Here is a 19904-nt window from a genome sequence, read left to right as displayed (position 1 = left end):
GCGACCCTGGTCTCTGCTCCCTCCTGACATGTCCCTGTTGGTGACCCACCTCAACTTCAGACTCACCTTGTCTGAAACTACTCATCACCTTTTCTAAAAAATCTGTTCCTGTCACTCTTTCCTCACTGTCACCATCACTCTCAGAGTCATGGAAGCTCAAACCCAGCAGTCACTAGTGACTCTATCTTCCCCTCTTTATGTATAGCACCTTCTTTCATCCCTTCCTCCCTCCCTCTCCATTCCTACAACGCCTACTCAAACTCCAGCTCCTGTCCCTTCTCGGCTGATAATGACCATGGTCTCCCAACTGGTCTTCCCATCCCTTGCCACCTTTCTCCCAGAACCCACCCTGCAATCTACCACAAGGTTAAGTTCTCTAAGATGAGGCCTTGCCTTTGTGGCTCCCCAATAAAGTCCTTCAGTAGCTCTCTTTCAGAGGTAAAGTCCAGACTCTTTGTCTGATTTTCAAAGCCTTGAACAGTCTAGTGTTTGCCCTGGTATCTTAAACTTAATCTCTTACCTCACATCAGCAGGGATTCTCTGCTTCTACACAGCTGGTCTCCTTAATGGTTTAAGTCAAGCTTAGGAGCTTTAATGAGAGTGATCATATCATTTATTGTCAAACTGGAACCCCTTTGAAAGTGAGAGGGGGTGGTATTGAGAATTGAGCAGGCATAAACTGAGGCTGTCCTGGATTAACTGAGATTTATGGCCTCCATATTCTTAACGGGCCTTCCCCATCTACTTATAAACCATAGACCAGCTGCTCGTGGGATTATCCCAAGGTTCCTAGCAGCCCTTGCTCTCCTCTCAGTCTCCTGCTCTACATCTGGGAGCTGGGGGTCTTCACCTTTGATAAGCCCCTTTAGGTCAATACCCTCAGGTTATGCTGGCTGTTTAGCTTTCAATTTGGCGTTCTCCCTGTGAGTCTCTTCCTGACCCACCAGCTCCCAGGAGCAAGGCTTGCCCCTCCTAGCCCAGCCTCAGCCCCCGAACTTTGAGGGTAGTACCACCTCCACACCACCACTGTCCCTCATGTCTCCCCTTGCCTTGGACATTTGTCCAAGTGCTACCCTTCTTTCCTTGCCCAGATCTTCCCTGCCCTAGCCATTAGGATGTCTCTCTTCTTTGGCCTTCTATAGCCTTTATTACCTCTATCATTTGCTTTGCATTCAGTACAACCCCACTGAGCAGCAACTGACCTTTTGAGAATTAGTTCAGTCTCTCTAACCAAGGTCACTGGCAACAAAGGTCCACTGTTGCTTAATCATCTCACTCCCAGCCTCTAACAGGTAAGGCTCCTGGTCAAGGAGGATGACGACAGGAACACCTGATGGATAAGACCTGGTTATACACAGTCCTTCCAACTCTACCACTCTTCTGCTTGACCGCCCCTCTGAGGAAAGGCAAACATTCTTAGAGGCTGATAACAGCATCGTGAGAAATGCCATTTCTAATAAACACAGCCCACAACAGCTCCCTGGCAACCACAACATCTACTTCATGCTGTTGCTCTCCAACAAATGTCAAATTCCAGAAGTTATAGCAAAACCCTTCAAGACACAAAGGTTCTCTGCTACATAGGGACAATTAAGCAATTATTGGGCAAGACTCAGGGAACTGGGTTCCTCACTGCTCTCTAGTTTCCCAAGGGCGGAGGCGGCCCTCGGCCCCAGCCTTGGCCTTCATGGCCCCGTCCTACCTACTCACTGTGACCGGACTCCCCCTGTCCCTTCCCTCACCCTGTTTCCTAAAACTCATCTACTGGTCTCATTGTCAATGTCCTGGTGTCCTTCTGACCCTGTAGCTCCCACAGTTTCTACTCATTTTACAACTGGTAAGGAGAAAAAAATACATAAAACAAAATACGCAGTATGATCTCATTTTGTCAAACATTAACAAAATGCTTTGCGTTATATATTTACATGGGAAAAAAGTCTGGCAGATAATGCAACACACTATTAGTGGTTGTCTCATCTGTTTAAGTTGAAAGCATCTTATTTACATAATAAAAGTTAATTAAGCAAAAACCACGAGTTGGTGTTTCCTACGTTGCCTTCTTCCTGCCAGTGGCAGTGGGTGTGGCACCCTGCCCCCTTTCATGGGCGCCACCAGCAGATTCAGGAAGAAAGACACCAGCTCTAAGGCTCAGAAGAACAAGTCCATTCGTGGATCTCTAAGGAGGGGGGGTTTCAACGCATCCGCAAGGAACAGCAAACCAACCAACCCATGGTACCCTCTCACACTTCACCTGCAAGGAGCGGGCCATCAGCTCCACTTTAAGTTTTGTTGCTTTTTCCATCCACATCTTTACCTAAAATCAAGGTTGCTGGATAATGTATATTCTACGTGCAAAAAAAAATATTCACTATTTTGTGGGAAGCAAGAGGTAACAATGGGATATGGAAGAGAAAAATGCAGGATTTGGGGTCAGAAAATGTTTGCTCTAGTACTTGATATCAGCGGGCTCCTGTTCTTTCTTTTCCTTCAGATTTCCTGCCTCATAAGTTTTCAGTAAGTTTTCAAGGTACACATACGTATTGTGTAAGCCAGGCACTGACTCTTCGTGGGAGGATGAGGCCGTGCACTTGTAAAGGGCTTCACAGACAAACTGGGAGGTGCCGGCAGGGATGTGCTAGCCTGCTCTGCAGGTGTGAGGAGAGCCACTACCTGTCACTGAAGAGATCAGATGTTACCCGCCACCCCCACCTCTCACCAGGTCGTGGAGTCACTCACCTGGGACTCTGCTCAAGGGACTGCAAGTTCCGTGCACCGCCCTTGCCACTCCTTAGCTGGGGCCTGTGTCTGAGGCTACTTTTTGTTTTCTCTGACCATGGTGTCGTATTAGATATGGCTGGGCTTCTGCACCTGGCAGTCATTTGGCCTGTCACCAAACTGCAGGTCCAATACTTAGCAGGAAGCCTGCCCCCGTCTTTGAGGCGTGGTGCCACCAGGTGAACTTTAGGCATGAGACACATGAGCTACGTTGACGTCCTGAACATGCCCTCCCATTTTCACTTGGTGAAAATCTGCCCAGTCCTTTGCAAGGACTGCAATAACAGGCAGTTTATACAAATTGTCATAAATACACCTTTTGCTGAGGACCCAGGATAAGAAAATGCTAACCTCGGCCATACCTGAAGTCTTTAAAGTTCCAGTTCGAACCACTAGAACCTCAAATGAGCACTTCGTTAAAATTCAAAGGAGAGAGACCAGATAATGCAGGAGGTTGGGGATCGCTGGGGAGGGCCTCACTCTCCCTCCTCCCTGTGATTTCTCCTTACGCAAGGCTGGGGGGAACACTCACCCACACACTTTTTGCCATCCTCCGCCAGGGTGTAGCCACTGTAGCACTGGCAGACGAAGGAGCCCAGCACATTCACGCAGAGCTGCTCACAGCCGTGGTCCTCCGCTGCACACAGGTCCTGGACTGAGACAACATCACACCATCAGAACACAGTGCTGACGGAGGCGACCCCCGGGACAGTGCTGGGCAGCAAACAGCCGCACAGCACCTGCTAAAAGAACTTCTGAAAACACTGTAAACACTGACGTGTGGTCATAGTGGAAAATTTGGAAAACACAGAAAAATCTATAAAAGAAAATCCCTGTTAGCCGCCCCCGACCTGTAATCCTACCACCCAGCGGCAACTGCTGTTAACATTTTGGTGACTTGACTGATATATACACACACATATATTTGAAAGTTGGAATCATTTGTCCTTATTAGCTGCATTTAAATAATTTAAAATTCACATCAGTTTTTATTTCCCTGTGTCACTAAAACTGCTCTGAAAACATTTTGAGCGAACTGCGAGCTATCGAGAGCAGGCATTTGCACTGGTCTGTATCAAATACCATTCCTACTCTTTGAGAACCAGAATGCTTTGTAGTCCGTTTCAGAAATTCTTACAGAAGTAGTCTGGCACTGTCTCTGACATTCTGCAGATGGGGAAGCTGAGAGAGGGCACAGAGGAAAGGCCTGCTATTCCACCACAAACATAGCAGGTCTAAGAATAGCCCCCAATTCCCAAGCCTGTATCAGCCCCATTGGACATACTTCTCCTCATTCTGTGCACCTATCAGAAAGATTTTTGAAAACCCTCTTTGCACTCTGTGTATTCATCCCAGGAATAAATGAGGAAAATGGGAAGGCAGGGTTGGTTAGGAAGGTAACAAAGATTACTAGGGAGAAAGGGTGTATGGCTCTTTGTGGTAGGTCCTATTTTGGTCAGATATTTATCCTATGCCCACGAAGTGCTGAGTCCTGGCTACTTATTCTAATGCAATGTAAGAAAGCACCTACAGGGATGCGTTTAAGGTAGTGGGACTAAGAATATATCAGAAGACAAAAAGGTTGGAGGCATTTTCAATCTATCACTGATTCAGTCTCTCCTTTGCAGAAACATGCTGAATTGCATAGCAAGGAGAATGGCTTGGATTCATAACTAGCTCTTCCAGTAACTTTACCATTAAAGTTGGAGAAAAATCATAGAGTATTAAATGGATTGAATACATTAGGAATAATTTTCTCAGGTTAATATGTCAGTTATAGTAAAAACTCAGCGAACTAGAAAGCTTGATTAATTCTTGAATTCAATAGTTATACTTTAATGTAATTACCCAGGTCTTTGAGTTCTATAATTTATTATGCTTTCAGATAGATATAAAATACCAAATTGATAAAAAGATAAAAGATGATTAATTCATCATCTATTAAATTCATTTATAGTTACAAAATAAATAAAATCTACATCATAACATTAAAAATGCGTAATTCTACACTTTGCCTCCTTGCAAAACCAAAAGAAGAACAACAATAAATCTAAAATAAAAAAACAACCAGACCTGCCAGGAAATGGAACTGTATGAAAGTCTGACAACCAAGGAGTTAAAGAAGAAACATTCATCCAGACCAGTAAAGGGGCAGAGAGGGGCTGTGGGGGTGGAGAGGACACGTGGCAAGGTAGTAGCTGGAGACCAGGAGGTCCCACATTTGCATGCTGTTAAACTGGCAGGAAGGACTGGGGAGTGAGACAGACCATACAATCCAGGGTTCCAGCACGGGGAAAGAAAACCTTGAAACCTATGGCTATAAAAACCTATGTGGGTTGTGGTGGCAGGAGAAACTCACAGCCTCACTGAGTTTGTTGAAGAAACCCATAGGGTCCTAGAATGTACACAAACCCACCCACCTAGGAATCAGCATCAGAAGGGCCCAATTTGCATGTGGGTACCAGGGTAAGTGACTGAAAGCCAGCCAAGAGCCAAATAAGCAGCCTTGTTCCCTCTCAGACCCCTCCCCAACATACAGCACAATGCAGTTACCTGGGTTGCCCTGCAAATACCTAAGGCTCCACCCCTTACTACATAACAGAGATGCCAAGACAAAAAAATATGGCCTGAATGAAAAGAAGATCAAAGATCTAAAAAAAATACAACCAAGTGATAAAGAGATAGCCAACCTATCAGATGCAGAGTTCAAAACACTGATAATCAGGATACTCACAGAAATGGCTGAGTATAGCTGCAAAGTAGAGGAAAAAGTGAAGGCTATGCAAAATGAAATAAAGAAAAATATTGAGGGAACCAACAGTGAAGGGAAAGAAACCAGGACTCAAATCCATGATTTGGAGCAGAAGGAAGAAATAAACATTCAACCACAACAGAATGAAGAAACAAGAATTCAAAAATATGAGGAGAGGCTTAGGAACCTCTGGGATGACTTTAAACATCCCAATGTCCAAATCATAGGGTACCAGAAGGAGAAGAGGAAGAGCAAGAAATTGAAAACTTATTTGAAAAAATAACGAAGTAGAACTTCCCTAATCTGGCAAAGAAAATAGACTTCCAGGAAGTCCAGGAAGCTCAGAGAACCAAAGAAATGGGAGCCAAGGAAGCACACACCAAGGCACATCATAATTACATTAGTCAAAATTAAAGATAAGGAGAGAATCTTAAAAGCAGCAAGAGAAAAGGAGAGAGTAATCTACAAAGGAGTTCCCATAAAACTATCAGCTAATTTCTCAAAAGAAACCTTGTAGGCAAGAAGGAGCTGGAAAGAAGTATTCCAAGACATAAAGGCAAGGACCTACATCCAAGATTGCTCTATCCAGCTAAGCTTTCATTTAGAATGAAAGGGCAGATAAAGTGCTTCCCAGATAAGGTCAAGTTATCTTCATCATCACCAGGCCCTTATTATATGAAATGTTAAAGAGACTTATCTAAACAAAAAGAAGATAAAAAATATGAACAGTAAAATGATAAACTCAGAACTATCAACAACTGAACCAAAAAAAACCCCCACCAAAGTAAGCAAACAAGTAGAATGGGAACAGAATCACAGAAATTGAAATCACATGGAAGGTTAACAGCAGGGAGGGAGAGCAGGGAGAATGGAAGAAGAGGTACAGGGCATGAGAAGCATAAATGGCAGGTACGAAATAGACAGGGGGAGGTTAAGAATAGTATAGGAAATGGAGAAGCCAAAAACTTCTATGTACAACCCATGGACATGAACTAAGGGTGGAGTGTGGGGGATGGGTAATGCTGGTTGGGGGGTGGTGCAGGGTCAGAGGAAAAAAATGGGACAACTGTAATAGCATAATCAATAAAATATACTTTAAAAATGCTTAAGTCTAAGACTCTACAAATAAGGATTCTGGTTTATTTTTTAATAAAAAGATTTTATTTATTTATTTTTCTAGAGAGAGGGGAAGGGAGGGAGAAAGAGGGCACAAAACACTGATGTATGAGAAAAACATCAATGGACTGCCTCTTGCACACCTGCAAATGGGGGCCTGGCCTGCAACCCAGGCATGTGCTCTGACATCGAACCGGTGACCTTTTGGGCTGCAGGCTGGAGCTCAATCCATTGAGCCACACCAGCCAGGGCAAGATTATGGCTTTAAAATTCTAAAAGAAGTATTTTCATTCCCAAATCAATCATGTACTTAAAAATGCACTTCCCTCTTTGTTCACTTGCACTCTCTCTCACTGGAGAACACTCAACTGTGTGGGTCTAGCAGCCAATCCAGGCTGGCCGAAGACCGCATAGGCCCCAAAGGACTAAGCTTTAATATAAAACAGAAACTCCGGACGCTGGCTTTTGTGTTGGCCTTGCTGAAGACAAGGTTGGGCTTGTTCCATGTTAGAACCAACAGAGATGAGACGCTAGAAATGTAGGGGCAGCTTCCACTTCCACCCAAATAAATCTGGCCACACCACAGTCTCCCGTGCTTGGGTCCGTGAAACGCTTTTCTCGCAATCCCGTGGGACAGACTGATTTCCAACAAAAGGACTTCGAGCACATTGCTTTGTTGGGGAACAGCTGCAGTTTCCCGAATTTCAGGCTGAAGTGCTTTGGTTTGCTTGCACGTTGATGGGAAAATTCACTTCTTGAAATGAGGACCTTCAACGGTTGCTCAGAGCTTTTGGCTTCTCCTACCAGCTGTCAGTGCGCTGCTGTGCTTTCCCCTCCTGGCGTGTATCGCAACGTTAACCACAGAGGCCTGCATGCAGGGATGTCTTCACTGTGCCTCCCTTGCTAGACTCTAAGCTCCCTAATGGGGAGGGGAGCTTTCCTGCACAAGGGCTTGCTGGCTGGAAAAATGGCAGCCCAGCACACTGAACAACCTACCCCCTCAAGCCCTAAGCCTGTCTTTGGAGATCGGGCACAGGAGCTTCTCCCCCAGGGTCCTCCCTCCCTTTTCTCTGCTCCAGCTGCTCCTTTGCACCCAGCCCCGCCCCTGTGTCCAGCAGGAAACTGCCTAACAGTGGTTAGGAAGGATTGGTGGGAGTATGTGCGACTTTTAGTCTCTTAAGTATAACTATCTATTTTCAAATTGTCTAACGAGAGTCTGCAACAAGAACTTACATAACAATGAAAAAAACCCATGTGTTACAAAAGTACTCCTTCAAAATTAGCCGTTCAAAAACAATGACCCAGGAAGGGATGATCTTTTTTCCAAAAGACTTCCCCACCCCCCACACTGGTTAGGTAGAGAGACGCAATGAAGTGCTTGTTCCTTTCCAGACAGGGCAGGACACCCGCCTGGGAATAACTGCAAGGTTCCTCTACAAAAGCAGAGGTACCCAGCTTCCACTGCCCATTAGAACCATCTGAGGGCCTTTTGCAAATTCGGGTGCCAGTCTCCAGCCCCTCCCTACATCGGACTGATGGGGTGGGAGTAGGGAGGGATGCAGGCAGCTCCCAGATAACACCAGTGTGTAGCCAGGTTGAAAGTCCTGGAACCCACTGGATAAAACGTCCCCACAACCCTCCAAGGGGAAGGGCCCCAGGGCCCCTTATTAACAAGACTGCCAAGCTCAGTTTCCTCCTTTGAACAACTCTCAGAATTACTGCTGTCCTCGGTCCCCTCGGACACTAGGTAGGGATGCTAAGTGTGGTAGGGACAGGATTACGGCTTGAATTCCAGAAGAACAGTCCCACAAACAAGCCAGCAAGCCTGCCAGCTGGCTTCGTGGCTGTTGTCTTTTCATACTGTTTCTAGAACACTGGGGATTTATAGCCACTAATGGTCCGTACTGTCCCAAGGGAAACCGCTGAAGGATAAATTTAATTAAATGAAGACATGGGAATAAATACAGACTAGGCTCTGACAAAACAACGGTTGTTTTTTGGCAGTTGTCACTTTCATTTAAAACAAATACAGATGTTGGGGATGATTCTTTATGCTTTTGAAAAACAGCCTGGGGGGGTGGGTTTCACTGCAGGGTGATAAAACCATGGGGCGGGGTGGCAGGAGCATGGGACTCAGCGTTCCCATCACCCTTCCAAATCCTCTTGACCAGGTGGTCCCCACTCACGGCTCATGGCCTCAGTCAAAGGTCATCTCCTCCAGGAAGCCTTTTCCAGGTTGGCTGGGTTCCTTCTTCTGACTCCCTAGCACCATACACATGGCTCCACCCTCGCTCTTCTGCATTTTCCCTGTGCTGTTGGAAGGACCCGATCAGAAGCTGTCAGCTCCATGTGCACGTGACCTTGGTCTGCCTCAAACTCCCCAGGGCCTAGCACCGTGTCCTCACACATGTAGTTGGTGCTCCATAACTGCTCATCTGCTGAATGAACAGTGGCAAGGGCCCCACTCCCTGCCTCCCAACTCTAGGATGCTCCTAGAGTCCTAAAAAAATACTCTCCTCCACCAGAAATGGTGTCATGGGAAGATGAGTAAGATAAGAACAAAACTCCTTCCTCTCCTCATCCCGGGAAAGAGGGATTCCCATACCAGAAGAGGGCTCAGAGCACAGTGACAGTGGGAACCGGGCCCCAGCTGCAGACATCAGAATTATCACAGTGGCTGAGGACCCGCTGCCTTGTGTCTGCAGCACCCTGGTACCTGGCACAGACCGGCACAGTGCAGTGTTCAACAAGGACTTGTGCATGGACAGATTAACCCACATCCACGCAGCACAGACGCAGCGTTGACCAGTGATCCTGCCTGACCAATCTTACCTAGGCTGTAAGCTCTGAGGTGAGCAGGGTGAGTATTATTTTTCCTTGGGGTGCTGTGTTCCGTACAGTGGGTGTTTGGTGGACATTTGTTGATTTGACATGACAGTCACCAGCCTATTAAGGTTCCACGTCCCACACCGTAACTTCCCTTACCACCACTATAATTTAACACTTCATTTGCAATCGATTATTTAATGTCTCTTTCCCCTGTCACACGAGGGCAGTGCTTTGCTGTGTTCAGCCTTCCAGCTCAAATATCTAACAGGGTATCTGGCATATGGTCAATTTTTAAAAACATATTTGAATGGCCAACTGAATTAATTTGTCAAATTGTTCAAAGTGCTGGAAAAACAACAGTGAATAAAATAGATTAAAAAATCGATCGATTGATCCCTGTCCCCATGGAGCCAGTGGTGTGAGAGAGCCAGCTCCCACTGACCTACCGGACAGGCTGTGCACACAGCTTCCCAACCCCACACTCCACAAGGCCAAGTGTGTTTCTCGAAATCAGCGGCCGTGGCAGTATTTACACCACAAGAATTGGTGAACATGACAAATCGGAGCTTCCCCCCACCCTGGAGATCTAGTTGTTAAGCACACACCAGCACACCACTGACAGGGGCCAGACACAAAACAAACAGGTAAAACCATTTGTTACATTAGGTTTTGTAAGTGCTGCGGAACACAATTAAGCAGGAAATAGTATGACCAGAAGACGATCGCACTGAAAAGATTATTTTACACGTGGACCTGAAGGAGGTGATATGAAAAAGTAAAGATCGAGGGACTTGAGCCTTGCAGGAGGAGATAAAGGGCAGTTGTGTTTCTTTAGACGGGGTGGGATGAGGTGATCCGACCCAGTGAAGGAATATTGCTCTGGACCCAAACCTGGCTGTAGCCGGGTGATTTCTGTAAGATTGAATTTTCATAGAGGTTAAATAATTAACTGGCGAGCACATGTTATTGCAGAGCTAGACGAGATAATAAACCACCTGGCAGATGGTGGGAACTCAGCAGACGTTAGCCTCCTTATTTCTCAGACTAGAGTAAAGCAAAGTCTTGTATCTCAATTCTGATGAGCATCACTTTGTTGGGTGCCTGTGAAACCTACACATGAACCTTAGATTCAGACTTCTTTAAATAACGTCATCTATCTTTGACTGAGTTTTGGTTTGTGAGTTCTATTCTGAATTGTTCTGATACACAAAACAGGCAATTTTGAATTTTGTAACAAAAGATCTCACCAAACTCAAGCAATGCCTTGTGGAAGGGCAATCCTTAGCGTGTCGCTGAGCATCAGCAAAATTTGCTTGTTTCTCTTAGTTCCCAGAGAATCTTAGAGGGATGTTAACTGTGTCTGCTCAGTCATCCTGGGTGAAATAAATCAGCGAGGCTTTGATGACTAAGAGCCCCAAAGTCAGTGCTCAAATCCATCTCAGCTTTTCCCCCCGAGGCTTCCCATGCACCGTAGATTTAAGTGCCTTCCTTCATTCGTGATCTCAAAACCCTGGCGTTGTGCCTTGGCCCGGAGAGCTTGGAAAACTTTCATCTGGTTACACTGGACAAGGAGCACGGGACACAGACTGTGGTTGCTGTGGCTGACATCATCCTGGCCGAAATCAAAGGGCTTTTACTGACTCTTTCGAATTTCAGACAAGTCACATTGCATGCTGTTGACACCAGTGACAGTGGAGTTAAACCAAAATGAACACCTTTAAAGATGTGCTCCACTTTTTAAATAGCTCCTGCTGTTATTTAGCTTGAGATGGATAAAAACCAAAAATTATCTATCACAGCAAGAAAGAAGAGAAGCGTATTATTAGGGCTGTCATTCCACCGGAATGGGAAACAATGGGATCCCTGCCCGCTCAAACTCCAAAAAGCTCTGTCAGAATTAGCACCCTGCAAACGCAGGCAAACCCCAAATGTGCATTGGGGGGCCCGGTTCCCTTCTCTCATCGTGTCCGAAAGCACTAATCTTATTTTGACAGCTGCCCTTGGATGTAAAGACTTTCAAGAGAAAATGTGAGTCAGCCTTGTGCTTACACTCTGAGAGAAACAAAACAAATCCAGGGCTGGAGAAAAAAACAATCTGTCCTTTAGGCAAACTAACTCCAGGGGTGCTCGCATCTGTCTTGCCCCCAGCGGTTGAATTCTTTTTTACATCAATTCTCTGCTCACTAACAAGATTTTAGTTTTCTTTTAAGAATGGAAAAGAAAAGGGCGCCCCAAAATAAAGCTTTAAAAGAAAAGCAAATCTGACCAAATTAGGTTGATCGAAATTATAAACGTCCACGAATAATGCCCTCCTCTTTTAGAGTGCTTTGCAATTTCCAAAGGGCCGTCCCATCGTCGCAATCTTAATATAAACTCTCTACTAAGTGGGCTCTCCCAGGGAGAGATCCAGTTTAAAACATTTAGGTCAGTGGTTTCCAAACTTGAGCTCACATCAGAACCCCCTAGGAGGCTTGTTAAAACGCACATTCCTAAGCCCCACCTCAAATTGAGGGTAGGGCCTGAGAATTTGTATTTTTAATGGCTTACCTCACAGAGCTGAAGCTGCTACCTGGGACCCCCACTTTGAGAACCACTTCTCTAGGTGCTTGTGAAAATAAGAAAACAGAGAAGCTCTACCAGGTTCAAAGTCAGTTCTCCCTGCTGGGTATGATCTCCCTCACAACCGAGAGTTCTCCACACACGTTTAGTCAGCTCGGTTTTCCCGCCGGGCCCTCTCGTCCAGACTACCCTCCTCACCCTTTTAAACCCTGCACCCTGGCACAGCCTGAGGGTGAGTGTCCAAATTCCAAGGCCCAGGAGCCGGGAGCCAATGACCGAATCTCCTCTACTCAGTGGGGCTCTGATTCTGCTCTGGGCCCTTCACTCTGGGGCTGTGGTCACAGCCTGCTCTTGCTCCGTGCACGGTGGGCCACTCCACTGCTCACACCCTGACCTTCCCGTCCACACCCCATTCTCCCTCCAGGATTCCATCTGCTCCCGGGTCAATTAGCACCACCAAGCAGGTCCAGTCTGGCATTTCCTGAACTCTAAAATCCTCCACCTCCTGCTGCACCCACCACTTGTGTGGGCTCTTTCTCGCAGTAACTAGTTTCCCCTCAAAACTAGATTTCCTCTCTGAAGTTATCCCCCATCTTCTGCCATAAACTCCTCCCTGGAGCAGAGATTATTGATTGCTGTGGCCTCCTAATTAATTCTGTGGTATAAGAAACACATGCACCGAACCGATGAGAACCGCAAACCGATAGCATCTTTCCTAATTCACTCCCCATGTGTGGAGCACAAAGGAAGCCAAGATCTGAGTATTTCTCAGGTCTCAAACATGTAAGGGAAACACTGATTTTTCTCCCTCCACCCCATAAGAGTGCCTGGCCCATAGAGGGGGAATCTGGAAGTACTGAATGAATAAATGAATGGACGGATGGATAGATGGCATTTCTGCCCCCACTCTCTAATTCTAATCCATTTACATACACATATATAAAACTGCCAGGCTCAAGTTACTAAAACGTGATTTTACACTCCACACCCTGTGCTCATCCCCCCACTCACGAAAGACCGCCATTGGAACCTGACCTACAACCAGATCACCCCCAGTTTTGTTTGGGCTTACATTCCTTCCCTTGTCCCCCACTAATGCCCCACACAGACCATCCCAGGCAGGCACTGTGCCCTAGCTCGTGTCCCCCAAAGATGACAAGCCCTGCATTTTTCTTCTTCTCTTCTCTGACTTGCTAGTAAAACCTACTCCACCAACGTCTTCCCTCTCTGTCTCAGCACCTGCTTACATTCCCAAAACACCTTGTTCTGAATATGCTCATAGATTAACATATATACTCGTTCTGAGTTATAAGTGGCAGTGAATTGCACATATTTAAGGTGCACGATTTAATAAACATGACATATCAACATATCACCATAACCGAGATAATGAACATGCCCATCAGACCCAAATCCCCAAATTTCCTCCTGAGCCCTTGGTAAACCCTCCTCCTGCCTCTCCCAGCCCCCTGGCCACAGGCAACCACTAATCTGCTCTGTCACACAGATGAGCAGCCCTTTTCTAAAATTTTATATAAATGGGATCTTGTTATTTCATTGTATCAGTTGGAACCTCCAGTACCAGACTGACTAGAAGGGAGGACAGACACACTGTCTTGCTCCTTAGGAGGAAAGCCCTTCGTCGTCCACCCTTGAGTATGACGTCATCTGAAGGTTTTTTCATAGGTGTCTTTCATCATGCTGAGCAATTTCCCCTTATTCCTGGTTTGCTGAGTTTGTATAATGAATGAATGTTGGGCATTATGCATAGCTTTTTCTGCACATGTTAGAATGACCACATGTTTTTCATTTTTCAATCTGTTAATATGGTGAATTATATGGATTGATTTTTCAGACTTGATTATCTATAGATTCTATTCGCTAAATTTTTTGCCTCACCTGAGGAAATGTTCATTGATTTTAGAAGAGAGGAAGAGAGAGAGAGAGACAGAGACAGAAGGACATCGATGTGAAAGAGAAATGCTGATTGGTTGCCTCCTGTATACGCCCTAACCTGGGATTGAACCCACATCTTTGGTATGTGCCCTGACTGGGAAGCGATCCCACAATTTTTTGGTGTATACGGGACAATGCTCCAACTGACTGAGCCATCAGCTAGGGCTCTATTTGCTAAATTTTTAAGAATTCCTACATCTACATTCATGAGGAACATCAGTTATAGTTTTGTCTGTTTAATAATGTGACTTTTTCTGGATCATGCCCCTTGACTAAACTCAAATACAAAAGCTATTAAATCATTTATGTAGCTTGGGAAAATAATGTCAGGAACATATCTGAAGAATGAAAGCAATCAAATATATTTGGTATGGTTCTTGAGAGAGAAAAAATATGAGAAAGCTAGATGAGAAAGTTTATATTTTTTTGCCAAGTGAAGTTATCTAAATGTTGCATTGTTATTATTCTTCTGGATAGATTAAATAGTCCAGAAGGGAGGGAAAGGAAAGGAAAATTCTTTATTTAAAACAATAAAGCAAGAAAAGGAAACAAGATAAAGCTCTTTCTTGTTCATGGGGATTCAGCGGGAAGGGGAGGATGGGAGAAACAGAGGTGTGAAATGAAGAGACGCACACTTCATGATTCCTCCTGCCCCGTTTTTTACGGGGAGAGGGAAGGAGATAAACTTCCCCTGGGCCCTCCGGGCTAGGCTCTACGCTAACAGTTTTGCAGTTAATTCCTATAATGGTACCATGTGAGGAAGACTTTTTGGAGGACAGGAAAATCCACAGTTTTAACCTCTAGCATATCCCAAATTGCTCGCATGGACAGAACTTTGAAGGGAAGATTATTTCATGTGCTTGACCTAGTCTTTGAAAGGAGGGACACATTTTGAGCCACTGACCAACTGGTGTCCAGAGGGGGGTTACCTGGACAGCGAAGAGACCCAGCACCAGGTCATCTAAAGATGTGTTTACACCTCCCCTGAAGAGGAGAAAATTAGTGGGTGTGGGGGTAGATAACATTCTTAAATAACAAAAGGACTTTCTCTTCTAATTTGGAAAAGGAAACATACTTTTTAGGATGTGGCCTCGGGTGGCAGAAATCTGATCAATGGTGGAAATTATGCACAGTAGGGTTGCAGCTCAACCTCTCTCGCAGGCTGTGTGGGGGAAGAGGTGCAGGTGCGCTGCATGATCCCCGGTCCCCGATGGGAGATCATGGCGGACAGGCACCACTGCCCATCTAGGACACCAGGAGGGAACACAATCCCTGGGTTACATAGGAGAGGGAGCTAAAGTCTGATGGCCAAGGTCCACTTCCGCTCGAGGAATCTGTGAACTAGCCGTGTCTGCCTCCTCTCTCCACACAGGCAGAACATGAATACACAATGGTGTGTGTGTGTGTGTGTGTGTGTGTGTGTGTGTGTGTGTTTGAATGCAGTCACCGAGGAGGCACTCTCACAATCGTTATGCACAATGACACACCACAGCAGCTGGTAGTGGACTCGGGGGATGATGAGCATTTGGATGTTAGCCTTGCTGAATTCATTCTGAATCTCCCCTTGGATCAGTGAGCCTTTGAACCTGCCTGTCTCCTGGGCCTGGAGGAGTTTCTCTGGTTGCAGGGTTACCCTGCTGCCTTCTGGGGGCCCTGAAGGGTCAAACCGTGGTTAGGAGCTAGGACTGTGAAGTCCCACGATTCCTATTCTGGTCTGAATACCTCACTAGCCCTGTAACCTTGAGTAAGCTGTCTAACCTTTTTATTGTACCTTGTTTTCCTTATCCGTAAAATGAGAACGACAAAACCTGCTTTAAGAGCTGGTGTGAGAATTAAATGAGATAACAGGTATAAAGCACTCAGGAGAGCTCCTGGCACATGGCAAACACTCAACCAGAGGCTTGTGTTAGGCCTGACTTCGGGCAGCACGCTGAGCTGGGCAAGGGCTGCAGTCATGTTTGGCGGCAATGACCTTGATCGTTTATCTGATTTACTCTCAGGCAGGAATGTGAGCTCTGACAGAGTAGGAGCATGGCTGATTTAGTCGCTGTTTTACTTCCAGTAATCTGCATGCTCCCCAGCACATCTTCCTCAAAAGTGGAAACGGTTGTGTTTCATTCTTCTCCAGGCCCACCGAGTCCCGGTGCTGCGGGGGCAATCCCTACAAGCAGCTCCGAAACGGAGATCAACGTTGGCCCACCCTCCCCTTGGCACAGCTCCTCACTGTCCACCCCTGGACCAACGCCAAGGGCTAACATGAACTTGTCAACGAGATAGGTTTTAATTTGTCACCACCCTTCCCACTTTATGGGTGAGAACACTGAGTCAAGGAGTTTAAATAACAGCTCAGGATGAGGCAGCCACATCCCATGAGTGACAGTGTCAGGATTCAAACCCATTTCTTTCTGCAAGATCACTGGCAGGCGACAATAGAGTCACTACGTCTTTCTGAGAGAGAGAGAGAGAGGGAGGGAGAACTGTTCTTTATAATTAGACATATTAAGCTAAGTCTGGTGCTTATGATAAAGATAGTTGAACTGCTTTGGAGTGACTAGAGGGCTGGGCCGATGGGTCGGCCCAGCCCTGGCCCCAGCTCCATCCCGTCTCCCTTAACTAGAAGCCCTCCCCCACTTCCCTCCTTCTGGTCCCCATGCCCTCGCTGCCAGTGAATCTCAGAGTGTGGCAGCAGTCTATGGGAGGAGTTCACTGACAGTACAGAGTCCTGGGCCCACTCCAGATCTGCTGACTCTGAATCCCTCGGGTGAGGCCCAGGGCTCGGCTTCAGTGTGGCTCTAGTTACTGCGGCTTGAACCACCGCCCTGGATTCACATCCCTCCCCCACCCTGGCCTCCTTGGCCCTCCATAGTCTGTCTGAAGCCCAGGCAGCTTCTGCTTCATTCTCTTTGCCCCCACAGTTCTCAACTGGAGGGAGCCAAGGCCAGACCAGCACTTTGGGAGAGCTGGGGGCCTCTCTGCTTGAGGCTGGAAAACCCTGGTGTATGGGAAAGGCCTTGCTCATGACATCAGGGGAGAACTTTTTATTTTTTATTTTTTTGCTGAACTCAAATTCCTCTGGCTTAACGATGTCAGCCCAAAGAAAATGGGCATGGGCAGATCCCAGCACGTCACTGGGGCATGAAGCAAGGACAGGAATTCCTTGTGCTCCAGAGAAGGGAGTTAGCCAGGTAGTGGGAGGCTGCATACTCTGTGGAGAAGTTCCTTGGAGAGGAAAAGTTCCCCAAGAGGCTGGGGCCAGAGGGCAGGGTGGGGTGGGGCAGAGCCTGAAGAGGATTTAGGGGTGTCTAAAAGGATGTTTAGGTGGTTTGCTGAGCAGTGTGTGAGATGACATTCCCTGGGCTCCCCCAGTTATCTAGTAAATCCCATCAAACCCGTGAATATTTGGTGTGAGTAATTTTTGTCGTGGAAACTGAAGAAGGGTCAGAGGTTCAAGCAGATCAGGGTGAGTCAGACTGAACTCAGCGACCTGGGATCCTAGGGTGTGAGAGGAGCCGAAGAACACAGAGCCCCTGGGGTTCATAGAGGTCAAGGCCTTCCGGCTTCCACAGCCACAGAACTGGAGGAGGCAGGCAGTTGTTCCCTAATCTAGGGGGTGGGCAGGAAGGCCTCTAGCCAACCACCCGCAACCCCGAAACTGAAAAGTGAGAAGACAAAAGGAAAATGTGGTTTGGCTCTATGAATGCGATACTAATTACTGCCATTTGTGCAAATAGCTTTCCATTAATGCTTAATTGCTTACCGTGCACTATAATAACAGTTATGCATTGCATGAACTACACATCTGATCAGCTAAGCTTTATTTGCCTCCATGTGGGCCTGTCTTCCTCCTGCCTTTCTTGCCTGGTTGTCTATGGACTAATACAGTGACTTTATTTACAACTTGAAGAAAAATAAGTATGGACACAGCACTTGGTGTTGGAGTAATTCTCTCCTCTGAGAGGCAAATTTCCTCATGCTGGCTCAAACATCCATATTATCTAGTTGGGGGACTTGGCCAAAAAGAATGTGAGTTCTATTGACACATATCTGTTGGCCGTTTTCTCTGTAGGAGACCCATAAAATATCCCTCACCAAAGCAAATAGATCCCCGTGCGCCTCTAAAACAGAACTAAATAATCATTCTCAGGCAATGTTACTAACTCCTCCGAAGTCCATGCTTCAGAGAACAGACTAAAATATGGAAACAATTCCTCGGGGAACAGTCACGAGACCTGGTATGAAAAGGCCCTTCAGCAGTTCTCTCTGAAGAACAGCTTGGAAGTAAAAGGCACCAGCTCATGAATTCAAGGAGGCCGTTTCTGAGACGGCGCCGCCAGCCATCTTCCCCGCTCTTCCTGATGGCCTACCACGTGCTCGGCTCTGGCCAAGGGGCTGTGGTAGCAGAGTAGGCAGTAGAGATCAATACAAAATACATGAATTACAAAATCTCACTTGTATCTTTAGGGAGGTGATGACTTGGTTGGGTCATGGGCCCCAGATAAATGGGCCCGGATAAAAGAAGAGGGAGAGGGAGAGAAGAGGAGCACAGTAGGAGTACATCAGCAAAGCAACCTTACTTCTGCAAGTCATCTGATCCGAGTTGAGGATGTACCCTTGTTTGCACCTGCAGACGTACGAGCCCGGGGTGTTGATGCAGAAGTGGGCACAGTTATGCTCCCGGAGGCTGCACATGTGGACCACTGAAAAGAAAGATACGGCAAGCTTAGGCAACAATAATGCCTTCTCTCACTTCATGCACACGGCCAACGCGCATTCAGAACTCTACTCTGTGATGGAGAGAGCAGGCTCCAAAGAGAAAGAAGCTGCAGCCCCCACTCCCAAGGGGGTTTCAAGCCTCTGGTCAGAAGAGACAGTTCTAGATAAATGCTATCAGCCGTAGGTAGACACAGGGCCGTGGAGGGTTAAAGGGAAATCGTGTTGGGCTCCGCCCTATGAAATCACCAAGATTCAACAAAAAACAGGTCCCAGTGACCTACAGAAAGAGAAATTTCATAGTTCAAGTAACAATACCCAACAGTGGGTTGGAAGGTCAGAAGGCTTGATGATACCAGAGCAGCTTTGGCTGAGGTGCGGATGGTCAACAGGCAGCCGTGGAGCTGGAGGGAAAGCTATTAAATGAGCATATGGCTAAGAATCAACAGCTTCTCAGGATCATAAATCCCACGAGTAGTGTGATGTGTTTAGCATGTAAAAGTGTTATGCCAAATTTTGGAGTAAAAAATGCATTCGTATGTCCCATGTTTCCATCAGTTTTAGGTCTCATTTGAAAATATTTCTACATTTAGTTTCTGAAGTACCTCAACTTTCAGCTATATCAGTTCTTACATAAGTCTGTTTGGAGCTCATAAAAATTCCTTTTTTTACATTTTAATTTATGACTTTCTAAAAAAAGACAACTTGAACATATTTCAAATTTACCAACATCAGCATAAACAAGTACGAGTTATGCAAGTGTCCTCAAAAACAAGAAAGGTGGCCATATGTGGAAATGTATTTATAGAAGCTCAAATAAAAGAAGCTTTCAAAAGCTAAGGACAATCCCATTAATCCGGGGCTTAGGAAAACTCAGCAACCAATGAAATAGATGCTGCCCCGTTGTCTCTTCCTGAATCTCACTGATGGTCTGAAAGCTCTTCCCTTTCAAAGGTGACTTTAGTTTTTGGAAAATCCAGAAGTCACAGGGCACCAAATCTGGGCTGTAGGGGGCTGAGTCACCTGGGTGATTTGATGTTTCACCAAAACACCGCACAAGACATGATGCGTGACCCGTGGCATTGTCACAGGGAAGCTGCCAATCACCGGTTGCGCATAGCTGCAGCCTTCTGAATCATCTGAATAGTTTCCAAAATGTTCAAGCTTAACACAAAATTTGGTGCAGCTTCATTGCTCTATTCGCTCA

General features: G+C 46.2%; 1 protein-coding gene across 3 annotated transcripts in view; it reads right to left on the bottom strand.

Moving 5' to 3' along the window:
• Nucleotides 1–19904, bottom strand: part of MATN2 (matrilin 2) — a 126652-nt gene that overhangs the window by 51196 nt on the left and 55552 nt on the right. For all 3 annotated transcript variants that reach the window (XM_037048248.1, XM_037048250.1, XM_037048249.1), the window contains exons 4-5: nt 18562–18684; nt 3308–3430 (exon numbers count right to left, since the gene is read on the bottom strand). In XM_037048248.1, coding sequence (XP_036904143.1) covers nt 3308–3430; nt 18562–18684 — 246 coding nt within the window. The remainder of the gene's footprint in view (nt 1–3307; nt 3431–18561; nt 18685–19904) is intronic.

The sequence above is a fragment of the Sturnira hondurensis genome, unplaced genomic scaffold, assembly GCF_014824575.4.
Source record: "Sturnira hondurensis isolate 20B ecotype Veracruz unplaced genomic scaffold, ASM1482457v3 Scaffold0006413, whole genome shotgun sequence".
Lineage (NCBI taxonomy): Eukaryota > Metazoa > Chordata > Mammalia > Chiroptera > Phyllostomidae > Sturnira > Sturnira hondurensis.
The sequence above is the reverse complement of the archived record's forward strand: the minus strand, read 5'-3'. Positions and strand labels throughout refer to the sequence as shown.